Genomic DNA, 21,414 nt, shown 5'->3' with positions numbered 1-21,414 from the left:
TCATTACCCTCATCCTTTCACTGCCAGTCCTCAAGGTGCCCACATAGGCCACAGTTTGACAACTTTGGGTCTGGAACACCTGCTGATGTTGGCAGCTTGCATTTCTAAACTAGTGCAATGAGATACGTGGGTGGTTGGCCTGGTTTTCAGAGCCAACAGCAAGAGGAGACACCAGGGGGAGGAAAGGGGAGACTGGTGACAGGGGAAAAGGGTCGCTGTCAACCTACTCTTCCATCCCCTGGGAACTGAAGGGCAGGGGCAGAGGGGCACAGAGGGAGGAGATTCAGAAACACCTGGATGCAACCTTGCCCTCTACTGCAGGCCCTGCTCAGTAGGAAGATCTCTCTGTAATCACTCAGAGAGACCGCCGTTGCTGCCTACAGTCCAGAGTGACATAGATTTGCTGTATGGAACAGGGCAGGCACAAATGCATAGTCCTGGCCACACTCAAGGGCCAAGAGCTCATGGGACTGGGAGCTGAGAGGCAGCAAGCTCTGAAGCAAGGCCAGCAAGGCACCCTTGGGCAGTCATGCCCCTTTCCCCAACCCTGGTCTTAGAGGAAAGGAGGCCAGAGCCACTTGCCACAGGGAGAAAGAGTAAGAGCAAGCTTCCTGCTGACCACACAGCCTCTTGGCAGTGACACCAACAAACACACACTCTCCCACTGGTCCTTGGGGCGAAGGGTCTCATAGGGCCATAGCTGAAGTGCCAGCTGTGCCCTGTGGAGAGGGCAGAGTTAGCCCGGGGTCCCTAGAGAGGGAAAGACTGGTCCACTATCTCCATGGGGTCATGGGGACCACATAGCAGTGAGGCCATGTATTCCACAAGGACAGGGCCCCAAAAGCAAAGAAGCACCACCAGGACAAGAGGGAGAACTCTCCCTGGATGCAGCCCAACTTGCCACCCTCTTGCTCTGTGACATGAGCCAAACTGCTTAACTTCTCTGGGCCTTCTAGCTCTTATGATCTACAGGTCCATGATATCCCACCACCCTCAGTCTGCAGAACAAATGCTCAAGATAGGGTTTCACTGTGGGTACTGGGGTAGGAGGGGTCCGTTTTCCATCCCTCTCTCTTTTGATTAAACATAAAACAGAAGCAGAAAGTGCTTGTCCGGGGCTAGCTGCCTACTCTCTCACCAGCAATAAGAAAGCTGAGATGCTAACATTCCAAGTAGGAGCCAAAAACTCAAATTCCTGCAGGGTAAGGCAGATGACTAAGTGAGCAAAGCATGGATAAATGCAAGGCTATGAGGAGTGAACGGGACTGGGGCAAACTGGAGAGTATATGGTTCATGCAAACATGCAGCCATACTCAGCTGTCAGAGGCAATGCTGGTTAGACAGGGACACAGCTGCCCATGGTCAAGACAAACCAGAAACCTGGATTTTGTGTAAAGGTTTTATGTTTTCAGGTAGATGTTAGGAACAAATACAAATGTTTATAAAACACAACAGAAGTCAAACTAAACATTGATAGGCTGGGTTCAGCCTCAGGCTGCATGCAATTTGCAGCCTCTGGGATTAAGTGTGTGACTTTGGCCAGCAGAATTCACCTTTTCTAAGCTTGTTTCCTAGCCCTTGGGGTGGGACAGTCGATGGCAGGACTGGACAGCTCAGGGCTTATACTTGCCTCCCACCGTGCCTAACACAAAGCAGGTGTCAGCCAGCTTTAATCTTTTTTTCGCAGTTTTTTTTTTTTTGCCCAGGGCTGGGTTTGAACCCGCCAGCTTTGGCATATGGGGCTGGTGCCCTACTCCTTTGAGCCACAGGCGATGCCCACTTTAATCTTCCTTTAAAAATTATTATTATTTTTTTAATTATTTGTTATTAAATCATAACTTTTTACATTGATGCATTTATGGGGCTCAGTGTACTGTTTTGATATACAATATGAAATGTTTGCATTAAACTAAATAACACATCCATCATAATTATACTCATTTCTTAACAGTTCTGAAATGTACCATTGCATCATGCACATTAGCTGAGGTCCCCCCAAATACCCTCCCTCCTTCTCTCTCTCTCTTCTTCCTTTCTACTTTCTGGATTATAGTCATGTTTTACCATTCATATGAATGTATAGGTGATTATATATTGATTTCATAGTAATATTGAGTACATTGGATACTTTTTTTCCCATTCTTGAGATACTTTACAAAGAAGAATATATTCCAGCTCCATCCAGGTAAACATGAAACATGTGAAGTCTCTATCCTTTTTTATGGCTGAATAGGAAGTATTCCATAGTGTACATATACCACAATTTGTTAATCCATTCATGGGTCGATGGGCACTTGGCTGTTGTGAATTGGGCCACAATAAACATTCTTGTGCAACTGTCTTTGTTGTAAAATCATTTTTGATCATCTGGGTATATACCTAGTAGAGGAACTGCAGGATCGAATGGTAGGTCTACTTTTAGTTCCTTGAGTGTTCTCCAAACTTCTTTCCAAAAGGGTCATATTAGCTTGCATTCCCATCAGCAGTGTAGAAGCGTTCCCTTCTCTCCACATTCATGCCAACATCTGTAGTTTTGGGATTTTGTGATGTGGACTTATCTTACTGGAGTTAGATGATATCTCAAAGTGGCACTCTACTGAGGGCGATACAGTGAGACTCTGTCTCAAAAAAATAAATAAATAAAATAATTTTTGATCATCTGGGTATATACCTAATAGAGGAATTGCAGGATCAATGGTAGGTCCACTTTTAGTTCCTTGAGAGTTCTCCAAACTTCTTTCCAAAAGGGTCGTATTAGCTTGCTTTCCCACCAGCAGTGTAGAAGTGTTCCCTTCTCACCGCATCCACGCCAACGTCTGTAGTTTTGGGATTTTGTGACATGGGCTAATCCTACTGGAGTTAGATGATATCTCAAAGTGGTCTTGGTTTGCATTTCTCTGATGATTAAGGATGGTGAGCATTTTTTTCATGTGTTTCTAGACCATGCGCCTGTCTTCATCAGAGAAGTTTCTCTTCAAGTCTCTTGCCCACACAGAAATGGGGTTATTTGTTCCTATCTTCTTGATTAGTTTGAGTTCTCTGTGGATACTAGTTATCAGATCTTTGTCAGAAGCATAACCTGCAAAAACCTACTCCCATTCTGAAGGTTGTCTGTTTGCTTTACTTACTGTGCTCTTGGCTGTGCAGAAGCTTTTTAATTTGATCAGATCCCAGTAATGTATTTTTGGTGTTGTTTCAATTGCCCTGGGGGTCCTCCTCATAAAATATTCTTCCAGGCTTCTAGTATTTTTATAGTTTCATGTCCTAAGTTTAAATCTTCTAACCAGTGAGAATCAATTTTTGTTAATCAATTTTGTTAATTTTGTTAATGAAAGATAGGGGTCCAATTTCAGTCTTCTACAGGTTGTCAGCCAGTTTACCCAGCACCATTTCTTAAAGAGTCTTTCCTCCAATGAATTTTATTTATTTTATTTATTTATTTATTTTTATTTTTTTATTAAATCACAGCTGTGTACATTAATGCGATCATGGGGCACCATACACTGGTTTTATAGACCGTTGGACACATTTTCATCACACTGGTTAACATAGCCTTCCTGGCATTTTCTTAGTTATTGTGTTAAGACATTTATATTCTACATTTACTAAGTTTCACATGTACCCTTGTAAGATGCACCGCAGGTGTAATCCCACCAATCACCCTCCCTCCGCCCATCCTCCCCCACCTCCCTCCCCTCCCTCTCCTTCTTCCCCATATGCTTAGGTTATAACTGGGTTATAGCTTTCATATGAAAGCCATAAATTAGTTTCATAGTAGGGCTGAGTACATTGGATACTTTTTCTTCCATTCTTGAGATACTTTACTAAGAAGAATATGTTCCAGCTCCATCCATGTAAACGTGAAAGAGGTAAAATCTCCATCTTTCTTTAAGGTTGCATAATATTCCATGGTGTACATATACCACAATTTATTAATCCATTCATGGATCGATGGGCACTTGGGCTATTTCCATGACTTAGCAATTATGAATAGGGCTGCAATAAACATTCTGGTATAAATATCTTTGTTATGATGTGATTTTTGGTTTTTTGGGTATATACCTAGTAGAGGAATTATAGGATTGAATGGTAGATCTATTTTTAGATCTCTAAGTGTTCTCCAAACATCTTTCCAAAAGGAATGTATTAATTTGCATTCCCACCAGCAGTGTAGAATTGTTCCCTTTTTTCCACATCTATCCACGCCAACATCTCTGGTCTTGGGATTTTGTGATATGGGCTAATCGTACTGGAGTTAGATGATATCGCAGGTTTGATTTGCATTTCTCTGATGATTAAAGATGATGAGCATTTTTTCATATGTCTGTAGGCCATGTGCCTGTCTTCTTCAGAGAAGTTTCTCTTCAAGTCCCTTGCCCAGCCTGCGATGGGATCGCTTGTTCTTTTCTTGCTTATACATTTGAGTTCTCTATGGATTCTGGTTATTAAACCTTTGTCGGAGACATAACCTGCAAATATCTTCTCCCATTCTTAGGGCTGTTTGCTTGCTTTACTTACTGTGTTCTTGGCTGTGCAGAAGCTTTTTAGTTTGATCAGGTCCCAGTAGTATATTTTTGAAGCCCGGGGGGTCCTCCTCATAAAATGCTCGCCCAAACTGATTTCTTCAAGGGTTTTCCCTGCACTCTCTTCTAGTATTTTTATAGTTTCGTGTCTTAAGTTCAAATCTTTAATCCAGTGAGAGTCTATCTTAGTTAATGTTGAAAGGTGTGGGTCCAATTTCAGTCTTCTACAGGTTGCCAGCCAGTTCACCCAGCACCATTTGTTAAATAGGGAATCTTTTCCCCACTGAATGTTTTTAATTGGCTTGTCAAAGATCAAATAACGGTAAGTAGCTGGATTCATCCCTTGGTTCCCTATTCTGTTCCAGACATCTACTTCTCTGTTTTTGTGCCAGTACCATGCTGTTTTGATCACTATCGATTTATAGTATAGTCTGAGGTCTGGTAGCGTGATTCCTCCTGCTTTGTTTTTATTTCTGAGTAATGTCTTGGCTATTTGAGGTTCTTTCTGATTCCATATAAAATGAACAATTGTTTTTTCAAGATCTTTAAAGTATGACAGTGGAGTTTAATAGATATTGCATTAAAATTGTATATTGCTTTGGGTAGTATGGACATTTTAACAATGTTGATTCTTCCCAGCCATGAGCATGGTATGTTTTTCCATTTGTTAATGTTTTCAGCTATTTCTTTTCTTAAAGTTTCATAGTTCTCTTTATATAGATCTTTCATGTCCTTTGTTAGATAAACTCCCAAATATTTCATCTTCTTTGGCACTAGTGTGAATGGAATAGAGTCCTTAACTGTTTTTCAGCTTGACTATTGTTGGTATATATAAAGGCTACTGATTTATGAATGTTGATTTTGAAACCTGAGACGCTGATGAATTCCTTGATCGCTTCTAAAAGTTTTGTAGTAGAATCCCTAGTGTTTTCCAGGTATACAATCCCATCATCTGCGAAGAGCGAAAGTTTCATCTCTTCTGACCATATATGGATACCCTTGATCACTTTTTCTTTCCTAATTGCGATGGCTAAAACTTCCATTACAATGTTAAAGAGCAGTGGAGACAATGGGCAACCTTGTCTGCTTCCTGATCTGAGTGGAAATGATTTCAATTTAACTCCATTCAATATGATATTGGCTGCGGGTTTGCTGTAGATCCTCTATTAGTTTAAGAAATGTCACTTCTATACCAATTTTCTTACGTGTTCTGATCATGAAGGGATGCTGGATATTATCAAAAGCTTTTTCTGCATCAATTGAGAGAATCATATGGTCTTTGTTTTTTAATTTGTTTAGGTGCTGAATTATACTTATAGATTTACGTATATTGAACCAGCCTTGAGACCCTGGGATAAAACCGACTTGGTCATGATGTATAATTTCCTTGATGTGTTGCTGGATTCTGTTTGTTAGGATCTTGCTGAATATTTTTGCATCTATATTCATTAGTGATATTGGTCTATAATTTTCTTTTCTTGTTGGGTCTTTTCCTGGTTGGGGATCAGGGTGATGTTTGCTTCATAGAACGTGTTGGGTAGTCTTCCTGCTTTTTTACATTTTGGAACAGGATGAGTAATATACGTACTAGTTCCTCTTTAAAGTTTTGGTAGAATTCTGATGTGAAGCCATCTGGTCCCGAGCTTTTCTTTTTAGGGAGGTTTTGTATGGTTGATGCTATTTCAGAACTTGATATTGGCCAGTTCAACATTTCCACTTGATTCTGGCTAAGTCTTGGAAGGTGACATGCTTCCAAGTATTGGTCAATTTCCTTCAGATTTTCATATTTCTGAGAATAAAGTTTCTTGCAATATTCATTAAGGATTTTTTGGATTTCTGAGGAGTCTGTTGTTATTTTGTCTTTGTTGTTTCTGATTGATGAGATTAGATATTTTACTTTTTTTTTCCTGGTTATATTAGGCAAAGGTTTATCTATTTTATTGACCTTTTCAAAAAACCAACTTTTGGATTTATTGATCTATTATATAATTCTTTTGTTTTCAGTTTCATTTAATTCTGCTCTAATTTTGGTTATTTCTTTTCTTCTACTAGGTTTGGGGTTGGAATGTTCTTCCTTTTCCAGTTGTTTGAGATGTCCCATTAAGTTGTTAACTTCATCTCTTTCTGTTCTCTTGAGGAAGGCCTCCAGTGCTATAAATTTCCCTCTTAGGACTGCCTTTGCAGTATCCCAGAGGTTCTGATAATTCATGTCTTCATTGTCGTTTTGTTCCAAAAATTTGGCAATTTCCTTCTTAATCTCATCTCTGACCCAGCTATCATTCAGCATAAGGTTATTTAACTTCCATGTTTTTGTATGAGTATGCAGATTCACATTCTTACTGAGTTATACTTTTATTCCATGGTGGTCCAAGAAGATGCAAGGAATAATTTCTATTCCTTTAAATTTACTGAGGTTAGACTTGTGACCTGAGATGTGATCAATTTTGGAGTATGTTTCGTGGGCTGATGAGAAGTATATGTATTCAGTTTTGTTGGGATGAAATGTTCTGTAGATGTCTGCTAAATCCACATGTTGGATGGTTAAATTTAAATCTAAAATTTCTTTGCTCAGCTTCTTATTGGAGAATCTATACAACACTGCCAAAGGAGTGTTGAAATCTCCGACTATTATGGAGGTGGAGGAAATCAAGTTGTTCATGTCTATTAGAGTTTCTCTTATATATTGAGGTGCATTCTGGTTGGGTGCATAAATATTAATAATTGAAATCTCATCATATTGAGTATTACCTTTAACAAATATGAAGTGACCATTCTTATCTTTCCTTACTTTTGTTGGTTGAAAGACTATTGTGTCTGCAAATAGAATTGCAACACCCGCTATTTTCTGATTACCATTTGCCTGAAATATGGACGACCATCCTTTCACCCTGAGTCTATATTTATCTTTTAAGGTAAGATGTGACTCTTGTATGATAAGGTAAGATCTGGCCTGAGTTTTTTTATCCAGTCAGCTAACCTGTGCCTCTTTAGAGGACAGTTTAAGCCATTCGCATTAATGGAGAATATTGATCAGTCTGGTAAAATTTTGGGTATTGAGTTTTTCAAAAGTCCAGTGGACATTTTTAATCCTTTCACCACTGTGGAAGTTGGAGTTTAATCAAAAGTTTCTGAGTGGGTTTACTTTTGTGGTAGAGGATTAGGCTGGTCATTATGGAGGATAGGTCTGAGAATATCCTGAAGAGCTGGTTTGGTTGTGGCAAATTTCTTCAACATATGAATGTCATTAAAGTATTTCATTTCTCCATCATAAATGAAATTCAGTTTAGCTGGATGCAGGATCCGGGGTTGAAAGTTATTTTGCTTTAGGAGATTAAAAGTCGATGACCACCCTCTTCTGGCTTGAAAAGTTTCAGCGGAGAGATCTGCAGTCATTCTAATATTCTTCCCTTTGTAGGTAATGAATTTCTTACGTCTGGCTGCTTTCAGAATTTTCTCCTTCATATTAACTTTAGTGAAGTTAATTATGATATGCCTGGGGGATGTCTTATTCGGATTGAGTCATGCTGGAGTTCAGAAACGGTCTGCTATCTGAATTTCAGAATCTCTTGGCATGTCTGGAAAATTCTCTTTCATAATTTCATGGAGAAGGGCCTCTGTGCCTTGTGAGGCCACTTCATCACTTTCAGGGATTCCAATGAGGTGGATATTAACCTTCTTTGAATTATCCCAGAGTTCTCTGAGAAAATGATCTGGTTTTGCTCTCCATTTCTCTTCCTCTTTGAGAGTTTGGGAGCATTCAAAGGCTTTGTCTTCAATGTCAGAAATCCTTTCTTCTGCTTACTCCACTTTGTTACTGAGGGATTCTACTGTATTTTTCAGATCTTTGAGAGCTGCAAATTCTTGCTTCAGTGCACCAAAATCTTTGGTGGTTTTGTCTTTAAATTCATTAAATTCTTGAGACAACTTTTGAATTTCTCCTCAAATTTCTAATTCTGACTTTTGAATTGCTCCTCAAATTTCTAAATCCAAATTTTCCTCCATTCTGTTAATCTTGTTTGCAATCCAAATTCTGCATTTGATTTCTGACATCTCGGCCAGCTGTTTATGAATGGGATCTTCAGTTACATCTGCCATATCTTTCCTTGGGCGGGTTGATCTATTCTGGTTATTCATGTTACCAGAGTTTTTCTGTTGATTCCGCCCCATGATTGTTTTACACCGTTTGATTTTCTCCCTGGAGCTTTGTCGAGGACCTGTACAGTGCTATGGCCTGAGAAACTGGGGACCTGTTTGGTGTGGTGGGGCTAAGTGGTTCTGTCTTGTTTTCATCTGGTCTCTGTTTGACACTAGTGAAACAGTTACTCTGGGTTGAAGTCTCCGCTGTGGAGAAATACCAGCAATTAAGTCACCCCGCCCCCCACAGGCAACAATTGGAAAAGGAAAATCAAATCTTCCTACAACCACACACCCAGGGCACCACCTGAATAGTCCTTGGGTGATTGGCTCAGTTGAAAAGGTCCAAATCAATTGTCTCAGTCAGCACCTGTCTCAGGTGGAAGAGTTTAAAAGGTCTCTGGCAACTGGATCGCAGGGGTCTGGTGACTACTCAGATATGGCTTGCTCCGGTGCTCCATGGAGTCAGGAGGAAGGACCCACCCAGCAAATAGATCAGTCTGGGAAGGTTGATGCCTCCTTCCCCATCTTGCACCTCTGTCACACCCAGTCACTGATAGCCCCACAGGGCTGTGACCCAGTTGCCTGTAGTGAACAGATATTCCAGGCGTTTGCACCTTCCTGAATCACAAGGAAATCTATTTCTGCTCAGCCAGGCCACGGTGCTTTGCCTCTATCCAGCAGGGGGAGGTGAGGCCTGACAACCTCGGGCACTTGATGGAAGCTGGGGGCTGTTCACTCAGTTCCAGCCCCGTCCCTGATTGATGTTACTGACAGAACAGAACAGAACAGAACAACTTTGCGGGGATTTGTTTCTGTCCCTGCTAAATTCCCCTGCAGAAGAGAAGCTGTTTTGAGTTCCCAGAGCCTGTGCCTCAGGCCCTGTCTTTGCTCCTGCAGGTTTGTATTTGGTTAGCTATCAGTTCTAGCCTCCTGCCGTCCTTTGTCTATAGGCTGACGATCCCCTGAAGGCTGGGTGCGTCTTAGGCTCAGTAAAGCAGTCCTCTAGGTCAGCCCTGCCCTGAGAATTTCTTGGCTCTGTGCATGCGTTTCTAGTCCCCGGTGCTCCACCCAGGCCGGTACCACCTCAGGCAAACCCTTTACTCATGGGGCCTGCGTATCTGTCCCAGATCTGTTGTGTAGTGGCTGCCACCTGAGAAGATGCCCAGCCTCCTCAGGTTGCCCAGGGAGACAGGGGGTGTAGCTTTGGAATGTCTGGGAATGAGCCCTATTGTTGCCAAAAATGGCTGCTGCTCTGCACCTTGGGGCACTGCTGCTCCTGTGTGGTTCCCTCTCAGCTGACCGTCCTCTCCTCACTCCTGTGCTGCAGAATTAGCACCGACCAGCTACAGTCTAGGTCCTGTCCACACCCCTCCAGTAATCACCCAAGAATCTGGACTCCTGGGTGACAGGCCTCCAGACCTCAGAGTGAGAGTGGAGGGGAGTGCTGGGAGCTCAGAATTGCCGGCAGAGAATATATACAGTTCTATACAGTTTTATGCCTGGCAGGAGAATGCCGTGGCACCCTAGTAGGGGAGGTAGGTCCAGTTTTTAGAGGGTCTCTCTTGTGGAGTGTAGTGGGAGGACCTTTGAACTCTGCTCGTTTGTGGGGCATTCCAAGCCGTTCTCATGGGGGAGGGGACTCCCGTCTGCTTGGTGATGTATTTTGTACCTTTTGTTTGTATCCTTGGGGTCACAGCTTGTCTCAGCGGGGTTGATATGTGTTCTTCAACCTTCTCTCTTGGTGCAGCTCTAATCCACGAGGTTACTTGCAAATTTCTGTCCTTTAAATCTCCTTCTGGACGGGAGCCTCTGTGGAAAGCTGGCTTCAGTCAGCCATCTTGTCTCCGCCCTCTCACTTTAACTCTGAATTTTATTTTTATTTATATATATATTTATTTATTTATTAGAGACAGTCTCACTTTGTCGCCCTCAGTAGAGTGCCAGGGTGTCACAGCTCACGGCAACCTCCACCTCTTGGGCTTAGGCGATTCTCTTAGCCTCCCAAGTAGCTGGGACTACAAGTGCCTGCCACAACGCCCAGCTCCCCCACTGAATATTCTTGATAGGCTTGTTGAAGATCAAATGATGATAAGTGGCTGAATTCATCTTTTGGTTCTCTATTCTGTTCCATAAATCTACCTCCCTGTTTTTGTGCCAGTACCATGTTGTTTTGATCACTGTGGATTTATAACATATCCTGAAGTCTGGTAACCTGAAACCTCCTGATTTGTTCTTATTTCTGAGTAATGTATTTGCTATTCAAGGTTTTTTTCTGATTCCATATAAAATGAAGTACTATTTTTTCAAGTTCTTTAAAGTATGACAATGGTGCTTTAACAGGGATTGTATTAAATCTGTAGATTGCTTTGGGTAGTATGGACATTTTAATAATGTTGATTATTCCCAGCCATGAGCATGGTATGTTTTTCCATTTGTTAACATCTTCAGCTATTTCTTTTCTCAGAGTTTCATAGTTCTCTTTATAGAGATCTTTCATGTCCTTTGTTAGGTAAATTCCCAGATATTTCATTTTCTTTGGCACACCTATAAAAGGAATAGAGTCCTTGACTATATTTTCAGCTTGACTGTTGTTGGCATATATAAAAGCTACTGATTTGTAAGTACTGATTTTGTATCCTGAGATGCTGCTGTATTCCTTCATCACTTCTAAGAGTTTCGAAGTTGAGTCCCTGGGATTTTCCAGGCATAGGATCATATTATCAGTGAAGTGTGAGAGTTTTATCTCCTATGAATATCCTTGATCACCTTCTCTTGCCTGACTGAGATGGCTAAGACTTCCATTACTATGTTGAAAAGCAGTGGAGATAATGGGCATCCTTGCCTGGTGCCTGATCTGAGTAGAAATGTTTTCAATTTTACACCAGTCAATACGATATTGGCTGTAGGTTTGCTGTAGATGGCCTGTATTAGTTTAAGAAATGTCCCTTCTATGCCTATTTTCTTAAGTGTTCTGATCACGAAAGGATGCTGGATATTATCAAAGGCTTTTTCTGAGTCAACTGAAAGAATCGTATGGTCTTTGTTTTTTATTTTATTGTAGTGATGTATTATATTTATAGATTTGCGTATTTTGAACCAACCCTGTAACCCTGGAATAAAACCAACTTGATCATGTGTCTAATTTTTTTGATGTGTTGTTGAATTCTGTTTCCTAAGATCTTATTGAATCTTTTTGCATTGATATTCATTAATGATATTGGTCTATAATTTTCTTTCTTTGTTGGATCCTTTCCTGATTTGGGGATCAGGGTGATATTTGCTTCATAGAATGTGTTGGGAAGTATTCCTTCTTTTTCCATGATTTGGAAAAGGTTGTATAATATAGGTACTAGTTCCTCTTAAGAGGTTTGATAGAATTCGGATGTGAAGCCATCTGGTCCCAGACTTTTCTTTTTGGACAGATTTCGTTTTCTTCTAAATTTTCTGAGGTTAGACTAGTGTCCTAGGATATGATGTATTTTGGAGGATGATCCATGGGCTGATGAGAAGAATGTATATTCAGTTTTATTAGGACAAAATGTTCTGTAGAGGTCTGTAAAGTCCATTTGTTCTAGGTTTAAGTCTAATATTTCTTTGTTTAGCTTCTTCTGGGAGGATCTATCCAAAACTGTCAAGGGGCATTAAAATCTCCAACTATTATAGTACAGGAATATATCAAGTTGTTCATATCCATTAGGGTTTGCTTTATAAATTGAGGAACATTCTGGTAGGGTGCATAAATGTTAATTATCAAAATCTCTTCATGTTGGGTGTTTCCCTTGACAAATATGTAGTGACTATCCTTATCTTTTTTTATGTTTGTTGGTTTAAAGCCAATTGTATCTGCAACTAAAATTGCAACCCCTGCTTTTTTCTGGTTTCCATTTGCCTGTATTATAAAAATCCATCCCTTCACCCTGAGTCTATTTTTATTCTTTAAAGTAAGATGACATTCTTGTATGCAGCGGATATCCTGTCTGAGTTTATGTATCCAATCAGCCAGCCTGTGCCTCTTTAGAGGACAATTTAAACCATTCACATTAATTAAGAGAAGCCTGGTTGTATTTTGGGTGTCATGCTTTTTGGATGTCTGGTGGACATTTTTTTTTTCTTTTTTTTTTTTTTTATTAAATCATAGCTGTGTACATCAATATGATCATGGGGCATCATACACTTGTTTCATAGAATATTTGACACATCTCATTAGTTGACATAGGCCTCACTAAAAAGTTTCTGCACAGCCAAGAACACAGTAAGTAAAGCAAGCAAACAGCCCACAGAATGGGAGAAGATATTTGCTGGTTATGTCTCTGACAAAGGTTTAATAACCAGAATCCACAGAGAACTCAAACGCATTAGCAAGAAAAGAACAAGGGATCCCATCACAGGCTGGGCAAGAGAATTGAAAAGAAACTTCTCCGAAGAAGAAAAGTGAGCGGCCTTCAGACATATGAAAAAATGCTCATCATCTTTAATCATCAGAGAAATGCAAATCAAAACTACTCTGAGATATCATCTAACTCCAGTGAGACTAGCCTATATCACAAAATCTCAAGACCAGAAATGTTGGCGTGGATGTGGAGAAAAGGGAACACTTTTGCACTGCTGGTGGGAATGCAAACTAATTCATTCCTTTTGGAAAGATATATGGAGAACACTTAAGAGATCTAAAAATAGATCTGCCATTCAATCCTGTAATCTGGTGGACATTTTTAATCCTTTCTCCACTGTGGAAGTTGGGGTTTGTTAAAAAATTTCTGGGTAAGTTTTCTCTGGAGGTAGAGCATTGCGCTAGTCATTGTGGAGGATGGGTCTGAGAATATCCTGGAGAACTGGTTTAGTTATCGCAAATTTCTTCAATTTTGCAAATTTGATTTCTCCATCACAAATGAAACTCAGTTTAGCTGGATACAGGATCCTAGGCTGGAAATTGTTTTGTTTTATGAGATTGAAGGTTGATGACCATCCTTTTCTGGCTTGAAATGTTTCGGCTGAGAGATCTGAGATCATTCTGATATTTCTCTCTTGGTAAGTGATGCTTTTCTTACATCTGGCTGCTTGCAAAATTTTCTCCTTCATCTTAACTTTGGCAAAGTTAATCACAATGTGTCTAGGAGATGCTTTATTTGCATTGAGTCTTGCAGGAGTTCTGAAACTGTCTGCTATTTGAAGTTCTGTATCTCTTGCAATGCTTGGGAAATTCTCCTCCAAGATCTCTTGGAGTAGAGCATCTGTACCTCTAGGGCCATCCTCTTCTCCTTCTGGAATTCCCATAAGACAAATGTTTGATCTTATAGATTGATCCCACAACTCTCTGAGGGAACGATCAGTTTTTGCTCTCCATTTGTCGGCCTATTTGAGTGTTTGGGAACGTTCAAAAGCTTTGTCTTCAGTTTCAGAGATCCTTTCTTCTGCCTGGTCAACTCTATTGCTGAGGGATTCTATTGTATTTCAGAGCTCCTTGACTACCTTCTTCTTTTCCTTGAGCTCTGTGATCTCTTTTCTCATTATGTCCATATCTTTGCTGACTTTGTCTTTAAATTCATTAATTTCTTGAGACAATCTTTGGAATTCCATTTCCATCTTTTCCTCCATTCTATTTATCTTATTTGCTATCCATATTCTGAATTCGATTTCTGACCTTGCTGCCACTTGTCTATGCATGGCATCTTCAGTTGTATCTCCTTTGTCATTTCTTGGGGGGGGGGGCATAGATCTACTCTGGTTATTTGTGTTGCCAGAGTTCTTCTGTTAGGTCTGCACCATGTTTATTTTCCACTGTTTGGTTATTAGAACTGGTAGGGTAAAATTGAATAGGGGTTCCCAGGTAGTAGAGATAGCCCCTTACCAAAGCGCTAGGCTTTGTAATTGTGGCTTATCTCCTACAACCTTACAAAGGCCCCTTTCAGAGTTTTGGCCAGAGACTCTGAGGACCTACTTGGTGAGATAGCACAAGATAGCTATGTTTTGATATTAGCCAACCTCTACTCTATCCTATGAAGTCACGGTATTAGGTTTAAATCTTGGCTGTGAAGAGATACAAACAGCTGAAGCACAGCCCCCACCCTTCAGTTCTTTTCCACTACAGAACTTCAAAGGTCAACCTCAGAATGTCCTCAAGTGGACAGCCCCCGACATGAGTTCCAATTAAATTGTCTCAGGCAGTGCAAACCCTGCTCAACAGAGAGAGATTCAAGGGTCTCCAACAGCAATTGGAGCCAGGGATTGATGCCCCCACCTGCCAGACTCAGTCCATACTGTTGTCTGCTTCTCTGCTGACAGGCCGAGTTGGAACCAGGGGCCACTCCCCTGCCCACCAGACTCAGTCCACTACCTGGCAAGCCTCTGTTTGCAGGCTCTGTTGGAATCAGGGCACCACACCCCGCCCGTAGGTCTCAGTCCTCTCCCCACCTCCACTCCCCGTAAGCCTCTGCTCAATGGCCCACTGAAGACAAGGGATCACGTCCTTACCCTCATGTCTCAGTCCATACCTGGTAAGCCTCTGGTAGCAGGCCTGCCAAACTCAGTCCACACAGGGCAACCACTCTCCTGATGTGGGTGCCATCAGAGCCGGGGGTTCTGTACCCCATCCTACCAGACACAGCTAGAACCAAGGGTCGATACCACCACTGGTCAAGCTGAGTCATAACCAGGGGACTGCTCCTCCTCCTGCTGAGTGTCCCTTTCTTCCCACACCCGCTTTCTTCCCCGTTAGTCACAGATTCTGTCTTAATGGTTGGAGGTCCACACTATGCCCAGATCTCTCAGGAAAATACTTTGCACTCTGCAGGGGGAAGAACTTCAGACCGCCATGTGAGGGGGAAGGGTGGAATGGGAGTTTGGACTTGTAGAGGAAAATATCTGTTCAATTTTATGCCTGGTGGGGTGGTGTCTAGGTTCATAAGCGGGACCTCCCTGGAGAAAAAGAACTGGTGTTTAGCAGCTTTCTCCACCGAGGTAAAATGAGAGGTCTTTTGTTCCCTGCTCACTCACAGATAGCCTGTGGCGGGCCTCCTGCTTGGTGGAGGGGTCTCCTGTCCTCTAGTTGATAGGCTTTGTACCTGTAATTTGTTTTCTCGAATGCTCTTCCTTGGAGTTACAGCCTGCTGAACTTCTTTCTTGGCTCAGCTCCCCACCTTTGGCTTCATAGAGTCCGATTCTGTCCAGTTTTCTCCCTCTGATCAGGAGCCTCTGTTGCTACCAGTCGGCCATCTTCCCAGAATTCCTCTGGAGTAATCAGCCAGTCTTAATCTTATCCCAGCCCACCCCCAGCCCTTAAGCCTGGCAACTGCCTGATCACCTGTCAGGGTCTTACCTTGGCATGGTCATAGGTAGATCCAGAGAGAGCTGGGACATGGTAGAGAAAGGTGGAGCTGGTGGGAGGCTAACGTTCCTCAAGCACGGACTCTGTGTGCATCATTTCAACCCTTGTGGTGACCAGTCTCCAAAGACGTCCCCCACTGAGCCACCCCGGGAATCTGGCCTCTTCACTTACAGAATGCATAATGACATTCTGTGGCTTCTGAGGCAAGATCTTAAAACTCCTGAAGCTTGTCCCTGGGTGTCTTGGAATGCTTGCTCTTGGGACCCTCTCCCTGGGGACTCAGCCTCTACACAGTGAGAGCCACTCTGCCAGCCCCTGCCAGTCAGCATCAGCTGCCTGCATTGCGTGGGGCCACCTCGATGCCCACCCACTCATGGCCTGATGGCTCCAGTTCCAGCTGACATCTGACTGAGGCTGTGAGGTTAGACCCCAGCACATACCCCGCTGATCCCCGTCAACCACCCAAACTATAAGCAGTAATAGTAAATTTCAGCATTAACCCACTAGGTTTGGGGACAGTATGTTACATATCAATACAGAACTGGAGTGCTACTCATGATAGTCCCCTGAGGGGTGTCCCCACTTCACAGCTGAGGACACTGAGACATAGAGGGGATGAGTGACTTGACCAACCCCCACATCTAGTAAGAGGTGTACTTAGGATCTGAACCCCAGCTACCTGTTTCCAGGGGCCACACCCTCACCCGCCCCTCCAGGCTGCCAACCACTGCCCAGCAGTGACATCAGGGTGAGACTGGGACTTCTGAGCTCCTCTAAACATGCTCCTCCTATCAGGGCAGAAGACAAAGGCTCCTCTCCCATGTCAGTGAGGAAGCAGGGAAGGCTTCAGGGCCCAGAGTTTTGACAAATGGTCTCACACATCTTAAAGGAGTGAGATGACATGGCACAGTCCTAATAAGGCCACAGATGTGAGGGATGAAAAATGGAGCTGATCCATCTTGTGGTTCAGTGATGGGGAGAAATGGATCAGAGGCTGCGTGGTACGCCCCAGCTTTAACAACTCCACTGGGAATCCAGTGGCTCTTAGAGGCCAGCAGAGAAGTGGTCTCCAGGGAGGGAAAGGTACCCGTGGCTGACACCAGCAGGCTCACCTCCTGACGCTGAGGGCCTGAGTGGAGAGCCAGCGGCTTCTGGGAGGAGAGGCCTGGGCGAGAAGGCTATTCTCACTTAAGGCTATAGGACCCAAGGCAAGTGGCCCAAATTTCTGAGCCTCAGTTTCCACATATGCAACACAAGCTTATTGTATGCATTAAATTTCATGTCAGTAGCAGCAAGATATTATAAGAAGCGCTGATGTTTACGAGCACTGCCTATGTGTCTATTGAACGCTGTGCTAAACACATCCATGGATTGTCTTCTCAGACAGGCTGCAAGCACGGGCTCCGGAACCAGACTGCCTGGGCCAAAGCAAACCCCAGTTCTGCTATGCACAGCTGCACGATCTCAGGCATGTTACCTAAGTTCTCTGCACCGCCTAAGTACTTACCACCTCTTAGTGCTAATGTGATTTGAGACACATCAGTGCTCAGTAAATGTAAGAGATTACTACACAGTCAACACTCATAAATGGGAGTTCCCTTCCTTTGAGCTCTTCTCTAGCTCAGGGGAACTACCTTCCAAGGTCAAGGTCTCAGGAAAGAATTGGTCCAGGGGGAAGGGTTGAGTTATGAGATCCAGAACTTCAGGTGGTTCCCCTGGGATTGTTCTACTTGAAGGCATCAGACTAGTGCTAAGAGGTCAAGGTTCCTTTAAGGCAAATGCCCTTGCCTGTAAGAGGATGGAGTCCAGAGATGCAGCCAGAGGTCCCACTGGTCTGGAATAGCGTCTCTCTTAATCATAGTCCTCTGCTCCATTCTGATCAGCCTTCCTCAGAGAGGCTCTCGCCTCCAGGTCTTTACGTCTATTGTTCTCTCTACCTAGCACACACTACCTTACTCCACCCTCTCCAAATTTGCCTGAGGAAATTCTTCCTGGATCAGAGGAAGCTTGCCCGGAAGCTGAGTCAGCGGCCCTTCCTCGATGCTCCCATAGCTGTCTGTAAACTCCCTCATTCTGACATGCACACCAACATCAGAGCACAGCTCAGATACAACTTGTTTGTTTGTCTTGATCTTGTTACAACATGGTCTTGGCCACTTCTTTACCCCTGTACCCAAAACAATCGCTGTTCTGGAGTGGGTACTCAGCGAGTATATGTTAAAGGACCAAACAGATAAATGGTTCCCAACCACTGGGCCAAGACCTGCTACCCTGTGTAGTTGACCACTGTTGCCATTATTTTCCCTTTTTTTTTTTTTTTCTTTTAAGAGACAGGGTCTCACTCTGTTGCCTGGGCTAGAGGGCAATGGCATTATTATAATTCACTGCAACCTCAAACTCTTGGGCTCAAGTGTGACCCCCACACCTGGCTAGTTCTTTAATTTTTGTAGAGATGGGGTCTCCCTATGTTGCCCAAGCTGGTCTCGAACTCCTGGCCTCCTGCCTTGACCTCCTAAGACCTTGACCTTGGAAGGTAGTTCCCCTGAACTAGAGAAGAGATCAAAGGAGGGGAACTCCTATTTGTGAGTACTGCTGTCTATTGGAGTTACAGGCATGAGTCACTGTGCCCACCCCATTCTCTCTTCTGATAGCAACCCACTCTGTCACCCCCACCAATTTTCCATCAGGAGATTGCTCCTCCTTCTCTGTCCAGGGTTTGAGTGAGGCCATGCCCACTCCCTGGACCACATGACCCGAGCCAGAACAATTAGAGCATTCCAGTCTTCCCAGGGTCTGAATCATTGGTTCAGCAATAGTCACATGACTTAAGCTAACTCAGTGAAAGTCATAATCAGAATTTTATCTTGAAATATTGGAAAGAAACCCCACCTCTCTACTGGTATTGCTACATTTGTAAGATGTAAGCCTGGAACTGGGGGTGGGACAATTTTTGCTTTAGAGAAAAGCTGCTTGAGAATGAAGCCAACATCAATGCAAAAGGAACAGAGACAGAAAAAGAGGAGAGAATGAGTGAATTCCTAATGAAATCACCTAATCGCCTGGATCCAGCAGTGCCTGAAGCAGAGCTTATGGTAGCTCACCCAACATCTGCTCTACCCACTCGCCATTTGAGGATTTTGGATTCATTCCTAGCCTCAGAGGTGGGCTTGGCTGAGCTGAATTAATAAGCTTTAGTGATGATTCAAGAGAGAGAAAATGACCAAAGCCCATCAGAACAAAGCTTAGAGATTTAGTCTATATTGGAGAAAGAGAAGCCCTTTCTCTCCTATGTGTGAAGGGGGAGGCACCAGCCTCAGGAGGAGCTTTCTGACCCTTAAGAGGGAAGCCGGCCCAGGAACAGGATTAAAATGTGGAGGGGCTGTGCTCAGAGGATCACAGAGGAAAAAAACTCAGCCCTGATGATGTCAGCCACTCTGGATCAAACAGACCCTGAAGTCCACATCCAGCTGCGGTTTTCCTTTGCATGAACCAGTGTATCTCTTTGCTTAGACTGATGTAGGGGTGGATTTTTCTGCTACAACAGAGAGTTCACCACCTGGATTTCTCAGTTACGTGAACTAATAAACTCGCTTTGTTTATTTAAGCTGGGGATTCTATCACTCACGAGCAAAGGAATCCTGACTAATTCTGCCTTTCTTGTGCACACCCTGCTTTGTAGTGCTGACCCCTTCCCTGAACATCAGGGTCCTCACTAGGGTCTTCCTACCGCCTTGGACCACCCAGAGTTCCCTACAGCTCACCGGGCTCAGGTCTTGCCAGTTTCTACCATCCAGAGCAGGTCTCTAAGGCTGGGCTTGGCAAAGGACCAAAAGTAAATACTTAGGCTCTGTGGGCCGTTCAGGCTCTGTTGCCACTGCTCCAGCTGCAGTTGTAGTGTGAAAGCAGCCATAGATAATACACAAACAATGTGCATAGCTGTGTTCCAAGAAAACTTTATTTATGAACACTGAAATTTGAATTTCATATAATTTCCCCATGTCACAAAATCGTATGCTTCTTTTGATTTGTTTTCAAGCATTTGAAAATGTAAAAACCATTCTTAGCTTGCGGGCTGCATGTAAACAAGTATTGGACCAGATTTGCCCAGCAGGCAGCAGTTTGCCATTCCCCATTCTAGGGTCTTAAAATGCCTCACCCCCACAACCTGCCTTCTTTCCCTTCCCCAGTGGGGCTGAGCTGTGGATGTCGTAAGTAAAGAGTGTCTGGAGGCTCTACTGTCTGAGGGTGCTCTGGCCTTGAAGGTCAAAAACCACTTACCAGAAAGACCACCCGTAGTCCCAGGAATGGGGTCTCCAGTCTTCAGGGCCGAGGCTCACGGTGACCTGGAACACCTGCGTGTACATCATGTGGGCCACCATTCCCAGGAGGCCTGCAGGGCAGGGAGCAGAACAAGTGTCAGGAAGCAAGGAGGGGCCTCGTCCACCCGCCCCACAGGCCTCTCGACTGCCTGGCTGCCTGTCAGTCCTGGGGGAGGACATGGGCCCCTGGAGACACAGAGTGTGAGCAGCCAGAGGGGTTGGTTTTCTAAGCCAGGCCCAGGAGCTTGAGTCTATATGTGGTCGCCCTGACTGTGATTATTCCCATTTTGCAGGTGGGAATTCTGTACAAGGTCACACAGGGAGTGGAGGGGTTAGCTGTGCCTGTGTACAGGTCCAATACTCTTAAAGCAGGGTCTTCCCATGCTGCCTAGGATGCATCTTCCCCTCTGTCCCCACTCACTGCCCTAGCCACCCTTTCCCCTATTTATAAAGAGGAGACAAGGGAAAGATGAAGCCAAGGGGAGAGGAGGATAAGTAAGGAGAAACAAGAACAAAGAGAGAGTGAGGCCCCGAGTCCTAGAACCAAGCCTTGGGTGGGGTGGGTCATTCTGGGTACCCAGGTGTGAAGGTAAATGCTTCACAACTGGTTCTCTGGGTTAAAAAAAAGAAAAATCACCCTAATTCATAGCATCTGCCAATTTCCACAGTGTAAATACTCTCACGATGGCTGAGTTCAAGCTACCCGTGTGATGTCACTGAAGGCAGTGCAGAGAAGAGGTGCACACGGCTGGCTCCCGTGAGCTGGAGGCCAGCAGGCTGGGGGCACACTTCTAAGTGCCCCCATCCAAGCACTTGCCGGAGTGAGATGGAGGACACCAAGGTTGTTGTCTGTGTCTCTGGGCCAGGGTCAATCTCATATGGTCTATTCTTCCAGGTTAGTGGGAGTTCCTGGGTCAGGAGATGCAGGGAAGGAGGGTGATCACAACAGGTGCTGAGGCTCCTTGGGAGCTCCCTTAAGTACTCACCCAAATCCTCCCAATACTTCGTGTTGTAAACATTAAAACTTTTGCCCATGGCCTGGTAAGAAAATAACACTATATCATTGTTTTGAGTTTTGCATGTCCCTCCTTACTAGTGAGATTGAGTACTT

At 43.6% G+C, this 21,414-nt stretch overlaps 1 protein-coding gene across 2 annotated transcripts in view; it reads right to left on the bottom strand.

Moving 5' to 3' along the window:
- The window catches only part of GSG1L (GSG1 like), a 262,208-nt gene that overhangs the window by 45,396 nt on the left and 195,398 nt on the right, over nucleotides 1–21,414 (bottom strand). For both annotated transcript variants that reach the window (XM_053557392.1, XM_053557393.1), the window contains exon 4: nucleotides 20,263–20,374. In XM_053557392.1, coding sequence (XP_053413367.1) covers nucleotides 20,263–20,374 — 112 coding nt within the window. The remainder of the gene's footprint in view (nucleotides 1–20,262; nucleotides 20,375–21,414) is intronic.

This window comes from Nycticebus coucang, chromosome 12 (genome assembly GCF_027406575.1).
Source record: "Nycticebus coucang isolate mNycCou1 chromosome 12, mNycCou1.pri, whole genome shotgun sequence".
NCBI classification, from domain to species: Eukaryota; Metazoa; Chordata; class Mammalia; order Primates; family Lorisidae; genus Nycticebus; species Nycticebus coucang.
Note: the sequence above shows the minus strand (reverse complement) of the source record. Positions and strands in the feature narration are given on the sequence as shown.